This window comes from Convolutriloba macropyga, chromosome 3 (assembly GCF_964194025.1).
Source record: "Convolutriloba macropyga chromosome 3, txConMacr16.3, whole genome shotgun sequence".
In the NCBI taxonomy this organism is placed as follows: Eukaryota; Metazoa; Xenacoelomorpha; order Acoela; family Convolutidae; genus Convolutriloba; species Convolutriloba macropyga.
In genome coordinates, this window is record NC_134470.1 from 57,815,847 (window position 1) to 57,825,225 (window position 9,379).

The 9,379-nt window shown below is 36.8% G+C and overlaps 1 protein-coding gene across 7 annotated transcripts in view; it reads left to right on the forward strand.

The window, feature by feature from the left end:
- The window catches only part of LOC142336308 (uncharacterized), a 32,425-nt gene extending 29,959 nt beyond the window's left edge, over nt 1-2,466 (forward strand). For all 7 annotated transcript variants that reach the window (XM_075385038.1, XM_075385043.1, XM_075385039.1 and 4 more), the window contains exons 4-6: nt 80-241; nt 649-1,386; nt 1,710-2,466. In XM_075385038.1, coding sequence (XP_075241153.1) covers nt 80-241; nt 649-1,386; nt 1,710-2,300 — 1,491 coding nt within the window. In that variant the 3' untranslated portion in view covers nt 2,301-2,466. The remainder of the gene's footprint in view (nt 1-79; nt 242-648; nt 1,387-1,709) is intronic.
- Nucleotides 2,467-9,379: the final 6,913 nt, after the last annotated feature.

The window sequence follows — 9,379 nt, forward strand, 5'->3', positions numbered from 1 at the left end:
AAATAGCCATTATAATCAAAATAACTGCTGTTAGGTTATTAATGATTTGAATTAATTGTTTGGTTGTTTATGATTACAGGAGCGAAACAGACTGATGAAGATGACTGCAGAGAATGGGGGTGGCGGAAGGGGAGGGGAGGTGACCGCAGCAGACACGAGCAGATTCAAATACTACGACAGGCTGTCATTCCTGGCAGAGTCAGTCGACATCAGACGTAACCAGAGATCCATCACACCAAAGGTCAGTCTGTCACCCAGCCAGGCAGGCACTTCTTAGAGGTCACTTTGACAACAAATCACGACACTATGATCAGCTGTCTTAATGGTGAAAGAAACGCAGTCCTAGACAAAACATTATCAAACAGCATTCCCAAGCAAAGTAGTATTGCTCCTTGTGAATTACTAAAAGTAATCGTGAGAATTTGCTTTTTTTGTAAGTAAGTTCAACTAAAATCCAACTAAAATCTCCAATCCAAATCCCCTGTTTGATGATATTTCGGATTGTTTTGTCCGTTTTTTGTCGGTCTATTTCTTCTGGCAATGTTTCTCTATTTGAGGCTTGTTTTGTGCAGACATGGTCTTAATCATGATTGTCAGAAAGAAGCCATAACCTTTGCAGCCTGCTTTGATGAAAAAATTGATTTTCAGTCCTCCGAGGATGCACAAACAAACCATTCCTCTTCGGCCACTGTAGCCATTCCTCCGATTGCACAACAACCTCCACCTACACAACATACCCCAACAACATCATCGGGCCCTTCCAACGCAGTCCTCGCGTGTCCAGATCCCCCTTCAGGTCTGGACCTCCTCAAAAACCATCAGAACGCCGCTTTGACCCTGGCCAACTTGGGGAACCCCTCGCTGTTGAATGGAAGTAGTCCATCATCATATCCTGGTTCGCTTGTAAATGGACACCAAATGTCCTCTCCGGGACGCTCATCTCTAAGTGGATTGAGCGCTTCGGAATTATCCGCTTTGATTCCACCGCTTCTAAGTTCGGACTTGGTTTCAAAACTTGCTGAGGAGCGCTCTACCTTGTCTAGTTCTCACATGACAAGTCCTGCCAGGATTCCCAACGGTATCCCGCTAAGCATATCGACGACTGGAAGTGATGATGTCTTGACGATGTCGAGGAGTTACGGGGATTCGGGACGGACTCCAAACGGTTCGTTCCTTAGTGGGGGTTCCTCAGTAACCAAGCTGCATCCGGTGCTTCTGAATGGAGTGGACGCGTCCTCGGGATCTCTAGGAGGAAGTGATCACGTGACATCACGCGTGCCGACCATCATGTACCATGGATCAGCCAATCATATCCCTATCAGTCCGGTCACAGCTTATCCTCAACAGACATTTCCAAATACTTCATCAAACTCATTGTCACTGCCTGTGAGTATTTAACTGCTTTTACTTCTCTCCATTAATTACTCAGTTTATTTGTTCATTTTTCAATAGGTATTTAGTTGAGGTTCCGAAAGTTGTAGAAGTTGTTTGGCATAATTGCAAACTGAACGTGTGCAAAAATGCATGTAAAAATAGTTTAGTAATGCTCTTAAACCAAGTTTGGTACAATCAAATTACAATGGATTCTTGTTACAATTTGCAATCAATAGATAATTTAAGCTTTATACTCTTTCAGTATTTGCGATGGCATTTCACTCGCTGAGTTTTTTGTGGTGTCATTTATGTCGATGTTTGTATTTCATCTTTAGATTCCAAACAACTCCAGCAGCAGCAGTAGTATTTCACCATCCTCCGCCGCCATTAAGATGGAATCAAACTCCGCCAATTCCTCCTCTAATTCCACCACATCCGCCGATCTTTCCTCCCCCTCCAAATCCCTTTCACAAAGTAGCAAACCTACCTGTGCAATCATCCCAGAGGCCAACAAAAGCAGATCCGTAGTCGCTCCTCAGATGAACTCGAGCAGCCAATCAACAAACGCCACGTCACTGCCCCTTGCCGGATCGACCAATCAGAGCTCGAATAGCCTGCGCAGTATGGTCCCCCCACGTAAACGCCAGAAGTTCGCCAATATGCATGATATGGTCACACCAAACAGTAGTTCGACTCTACATATTCCTAAAAATTCCACTGTCAATTTGCAAGTTAACGAGGCTAGAAACAAAACTGAGGAATTTAAACAGTGTGGGGCAGACGAATCTTTCGGAGCCTACATAGCGGCCGAGATCAAATCTATCAGAAATCAGTCAATTAAGAACAAACTTAAGCTGCAAATCATTTCACTCATCATTCAGAGCTCAAATGACGAGATTTTGGGCTTCAGTGGAGTTTATGACTAAACTTCAGCATTAAAACTTTTTTTTGCTTTATTGCTTGTATAACTATGTGAATGGAAGGGCCGTTAAACTGTTGGTTATTCTGCGAAATTTACAGTTTTTAAACTTTCCAAAACTAATGAATATGTTTCTAACACTATTTTATAAATAATTTTGATTTTCTTTTCAAAATCTAAGATTTTTTTAGTAAGGGCAATCAATGATTCTGGCACAATAATTTTGCGGCTTATTTCATCTCTCAGAACTAAAGGTTAAAAATTTCCGCATTTTTTTCTGATGTTGCATTGAAAGTTAATCTGATCTTTGAATATTTAAAAGAAAATTTTGAGCAAAATATCAATCAACAGTTTATCTGATTTTTCATTCATTTCTTCTTGCTTGCCCGTTCTTATCTTACTGTAGCAATAGACAAGGCAGTTAGTGTCGTTTTTATAAATTATATTATAACTAGTCTAGTTACTTAGTTATAACTATATTTGGCTTGTGTTGTTTGTGTTGGCTTCTGTTATCGTCCATCATGCTTTTCGTGCCTATCTTGAACGAAAGGGTCCAAAAACCTGATACTATTTAGGACTTAGTGGGGAATGGGGAGAGAAAAACAATACAGGAATGGGTTCTTTACATTTGAAACAGCTGACTATCAATAAACTGTGTCAAATCTATAACAGGAAAGTTAGTAACCTTGCTCAAAAATAGAATTCAACTATTTTAAAAAAATATATATTTTTTAAAAAGTATTAAAGACCAGTTTTTATCCATATCATACGATCGGGAAAATTGGAGCAAAAAGGATAAAACCCTCAAAACTTATTTGTCTACCCGCCCCATTTTCTCAGAAAAAGTTTTTGGACCCAAACTCCGTACCTTAAATTGTAGCTCAGTTGTAGCTTAGCATACCACCTCATCATTTGAGTTCTTCTCTTGCGCTTATTTACTTTTCCATCATAGATCCTGCTTCCTACATTGCTTCTCTTCCCAACAAAGTGGATGTTGTTGTTGTTTATAAGCAAACAGAACACTGCATACATTTAAGCAGCTTTCTGTTTTTTAGACTCATCGCGTTTATATTTTTATATATTTTCATACACTCATGATTTATCGCTCGATATATTGTTGCCCGTTGCGCCCATTATGCTTTCAGATTTATCCGACCCAAACATTTTGGGTTATTTTGGATCTCGTTCAAGGCTAATTTGTTTGTTCATGTATGATCATCGCAGCAATTCCTTTACAAAACTTTCGTGTCACAATCTAAAACTAAATGGCTTTGTTGTTTTACTTTTTAAACCATTTTTATATTTTTGGTTTGAAACGACATTGCTTATGTCTTTTGTGTTTTATAAAAACTATTGACTGGTTATGATGTTTGAAAATCCTTTGTGGAAACTTTCCTTATAAGGAAATTCTTTAATTTGTGTAGTATAAACCGTGGCAGATATGATAAATTTTCCACCATTTATGGGGAAAGTGTTGTGGAATAATAACAGTATACATACTTTGATCCATATCTTTTCATCGTTGCTATTTTATTCATTTCTTATCCTTATTTCACCTATTTCTATTTCAGAATATTTTCGTCTTTTAGCCAAAATATTTTTCTCCAAATCATGCTCATATTTTCAATTTTTTTCTAAGAACAAATATATATTCAGATGCAATACGACGACAGTGTGCCATAGTGGATAAGGAGGGGAGTGGGGGGGGGGGGGTCGCTGGTATTTTAAAAAAGTTTCTTGGTGTTTTTGTATTTAGCATGATTGAGAAGATATTTTGTAATTTTGGAGCCGTTCGTGTTAGTGAGTGATAATGAGTATTGAAAATTATCATTACTAATTCGATGATTTACTAATTTGTCTAGTTATGATCTTTTCGTATCCTTGCCTTCTTCGTTTGTCTCTATCTCGTTCCTCTATTTGTATGCATCTCCTTATAATATCGACAGAGTATTGGTATCAAATATGTGTGTTTGTCTATTCTCTATCTATAAATGCTTATTCGTTTTAACTGTATGTCCCAAAAATATATATTCAAGATTCATGTCTCTTCAATCAGTCAAAGAAACATCAAAATCGGGCATTCGCATTAAGGGGTCAATCAAGCACAAAAATTATTCTGTATTTTTGTGTTTGTTTGAAACCCCTCTAGATCAAAAACGGTTATAGAATTCCAATCTGTCATAGTCATGTCGTTAGACCTTGAACAAACTTTTGATTATCGATTGGAATTTAACAAACTTGTGAAAATAACTCAATATTGACTTAAAGTTCTAATATTTGTTTAATAAGCCTCATCATCACTCGAGAAAATTGTTTCTTTATAATCAGTTGAATTAAAGCATTGGAAAATTTACTTATAATAGATTTAACAGTAGATTGAAGAAGATTGTCGCCCAGCTCTGAAGATCCGCTCGAAGATCCTGAAACCTTAATAAAATGTTTTAAGGGGTGCAAAAACACGTAAGCATGCAACAATATTAATTTTATTAAATACGTTAGTTGGTGCCAGAAAACGGAAAGACAATCTCACCTTCACGAACTTGATCGTTTTATTGATGACATGGAGCTGTTTTCCATCCGAAGCACATAGACGAAGAAGAGCTGAAAAACAAATCGCCGGCAGAACCTGTTCGACAAGTCAGCACTTAGAAGACAACTTAACCTACTATCCCGCCCATCAAACAAAAGACGAAATCACCCAATTTTCTGCACATCATTAATGGGTTAGTTAAAACTTTCAAATTTTCTGCAGTAAATTTTAAAATGCCTTATATTTGATGAACGCTCAATCAAACAACCATTATGAATTTGATATCAATTTTAACTGAAATCATTTTGAATGGAGCGCGATGAATGAGGAATTTTAAATTGAAGTCTTAGAATTTTGCTCATTTTCTAGTTCATCTTATCATCAATTGCAACTTAACGTTTTTAGAGTTAATCACTTGTAGCTGCCGAAATACTTACGTAAATTTTATCTGAACCTCCTTCAAAAATTCTAAAACTTAAGAATGGCACAACCGAACATTAGTCTCAAAGCTTATGGCGGAAATGAGAAAGAAAGTTTTCATGAGTTTGAGAGACTGCTAAGAAGCATTATAGGCGTCGCAGCAATTGACACAGGACAGCAAGCCAACTTCTTATCTTTACATTTGAAAGACGCAGCACTTAGATATTTTCAGACTTTAGATGCAGCAACGAGAGCAGATTTGGACTTAAGCTTAACAGCACTGAGGAATCATTTTTGTAATCCTCAATTACAAGAATTACTTGTCATTAAGCTTGAAAGCATCAAGTTTGATATTAAAACTGACACACCTGAGAATTTCTTAGTTACCTTGCAAAATATGGCGCTGAGAGCGTATCCGGATCCAACACCAGCTGTTGTTCCTCCAGCCGATCCAGCACTTGATGCAGATGATGAGAGAGATCGAATAGAAGCAGCGAATGCCGAGAATGCACAAAACTTACTTTTTGCACAAAGAGAACGTGAGCATCAAATTAAGCGCTACTTAGAGATACTTATGCCGAGTTGGCTCAGAGCCAAGTTGCTAGAACAACCTGAAACTACAACTGTTGAAGACTTATGTCTATTAGCTCAAAAACAGCTAACTATTCATAATCTCTGTAAAATTGACGATTATGGAGAGGGAGTTTTCAGCGAAATGAGCAGCACCATTTCTGAAAACCTAGTTACAGCACTCTCAAAGCTAACACAAACTCAGGAGTCGATGGAAAACAAAGTAAATGCCTTAACAAAGCAGTTTGAGGAGCAGATACAAGTAAGAGAGCAACAGAGTTCAGGTTCAGGTAGCTCATATAATAACAGAGGTTCAAGAGGTAGATACAGAGGAAATCGAGAATATAGAGGAAGATATAACTATCGAGGTAAAAATTATAAAGGACAAGGAAGCTATAATTATCAGAATAACTACCCTACACAACAATTTGTCCCAGCACAGTTTCAGAGTGACGAAAACAGTCAAAACTATAACGCGCAGGCTGAATCACAACCCTCCATACAAATTACTCCACCCGAACATCAAAACCATATTGTTACAACACAGTATGCACAGGTGTTTTGCTATAAGTGTGGTTATCCTAATCATCTTGCAAGTCAATGTTCACAAGGAAGAGGAGGTAGACGTCGAAGCGGAAGTATTTTCCCATTTCAAAAAGCGCCAAAAAACTATTAAAGCCACAAGTTCCGCAAAAGTCCAATTATCATTGTAATAGCTTAGAAAATTCATGTTTAGAATCTAGAAAAAATTTCATTAATGAACAATTAACTGTAGAGGAAAATCAAGGTGAAGACGCTGAGTTATACCTCTCGAAGGAGATGTCTTGAGCTACATTAAGTTAGATTTTGGCAAAAATTACAAAAGAAGAGCTCTCATTGATACTGACTCTTGCGCAAATGCGATTCCTAAAAGTCTGTTAGATGATCTTGAAAACAAGCAGATAAAAGTTGAATTTGAAAATCCTGATTACACAACTGTTAAACTTGCCTCAGGGGCACCAGTTAGAGTTATCCAACAAGCTAGAATAGAATTTAGTTTAGGAGATCATCATTTCAATGGTTCATTCCTTATTTTGCTAAAAATGAATAACATTATACTGGGCAACTCCTTTTTTCGAAAGCACTCTATTGATAGAAGCGCGTCAAACAATCTGATTAAAATGCCCAACATGACGTATCATCTAAATGAAATAGAGCCGAAAAACAAAACCCGGAAAATTTTGAAAAACCTGAAAAAATTATCTGTTTTTGCATATAAAAAACAAGTTTTGAAAGCAAAAACGCAGTCAATAATTGAGTGCTACATTCCTGATCAAAATGACCTAAGCCTTACTAACTGTAGTGGTGTAGTTATTCCTAACAAAAAGTTTGAAGAGAGTACAGAAATAGTTCTCTCATCATCATTGAGTACAGTTGACGAAACGGGAAAATTTATATTTCAGCCGTTAACCCTACGGATCATCAAATCACTGTTTCATACAATACAATAGAAGCGAGTTTTGAAATTCTCAACCCAACTCAAGCTGAAAAACTGATTCAAATTGATCCGCAGCTTTTAGCTCTTGCGAAAAGGAGAGATCACGAAAACATAGAAGCTGAACTAAATCAATAGATTCAGGATAAAAATTTCAATCAATCGAATGAACGTCCAAAACCAGAATACGAAAAACTATGGTTTCCAACTCCTGAAACCTGTCCTAACCCTGAAATGTTGTCCCCACTTGAACGCGAAATTCTTGATCAAATCCAAAATTTTCAATTGTTAGAAAAAATTGATCCTAAAGCAAGCAGTGAATAGAGAGCACATTTCCTTCAACGATTCTCCTGGGAAAATTCCTTCCTTGAAAAGGACCAAAAATTGCAAGTTGAGAAGTTATTAGTGGAATTTTCAGACATATTTGCGAAACATCGATTTGATGTTGGTTTTAACACCGAACTCAAGATAAAGTTGACATCAGAACATGAACTTCCTGTTTACGGCCAAAGTTCACAAACGCCCATTTATTTGCGTGATGAACTTCTTGTTGAACTTGCTTTAAAGCATTATTATAATTTAATAACAACCTTGTCACATTCAAAATACAGTAGTCCAATATTTGCTCAACGAAAGGAATCTGGTAGATTGCAAATTTTAATTGACTTAAGGCGTATAAACCATCTATTAAGAAATGATTACATAAATAGTAATTTTCCAATTTCAAATATGAGTGATGCATCAAACCATTTTGCTGGCAAAACACTGATAAACAAATTTGATTACTCACAAGCATACCATTGTGTACAAATGGCAGATGATCGCTCAGTTCAATTATTGGCATTTAACTTTGCCTCTCGTACTTATGCCTATAAATGTCTAGCTCAAGGTCTAAGCAAATCAATGACAGGATTTAGTGCCTTCATTCACCACTATTTAGATCCATGCTTAGCAGCTAACTTTTGTACGCAGTACATGGATGACATAGGCAGTGCCGTGAAAAACTTCGATGAGCTCATACCAAACCTAAGAAAAATTTTTGAGTGCATAAGGAGATCAGGATTGAAACTATCTCCCGTTAAATGCAAAATTGGCACACACAAAATCAAATTCCTTGGAAAGTACATCACACCCGATGGAGTATCAACTGAAAATTCAAAAATAGAAAAAATTCCTTAAAAACTTGAAAATGCCTCAAACAGTCAAACAAGTAAAGCGTCTGGTAGGATTCCTTCAATTTTGGCGTGACTTTATTCCAAACCTAGCTCAAAAACTGATGCCTTTCTATGAATTACTACGAAAAGACCAACAACAGATGATAACTGAAAGACATGAAAAAAATCTTGAAATTTTGAAAATTGGTTTGGTGAAAGCAACTAGCCTGACATTACGCTTAGCGAAACCTGGTCTACAGTACTATGGAACTGGTTTTGTTCTTATGATTGAAGATTACATCAAAACTCAAAACAAACAAAAGAAAAGTTATGCCCCGGTTGCTTTTGGCTCCAGACTATTTAATGCATCACAATTAAAATTTTCAGTTTATTATAAGGAGTTTCCTGGACTATATTTTGCTCTAGATCATTTCTCTCATTTTATTTGGGGAACAGAAAAATCAGTTATCGTTCTTACAGATAACAAAAGCTTAGCTCAATTTTTCCAAGCAAAAACTATTCCACCATCGCTTTGGAATTGCTCGGACCGGCTATTGTCATATACCTTGGTAATTGCTCATATACCAGGTCGTGCAAACTACGCAGCTGATTTTTTATCTAGTATACAAAGTGATCTGTCGACAACCTTGCAGTTAAAATTGACAGATAGAATTCCAGTACGTGAGATTGAAATAGAATCAATATCTGAAACACCGGATGCGTCGCTAAGCTCAGTTGACAATATTGACAAAAATGTTTGATCAGCAAATATCTGCAATTGATGAAAACACAATCACCAATTTAAAACAAAGTGGACTCAGCAGTGACATTTTAGAACAAATAGAAAATCACAGATCTTTGAACAATGCGAGCGATGATGAAGTTCATGGACTAATACGCCTAATAAACAAAACTTGTCAAATAAATGAAATTTTGAT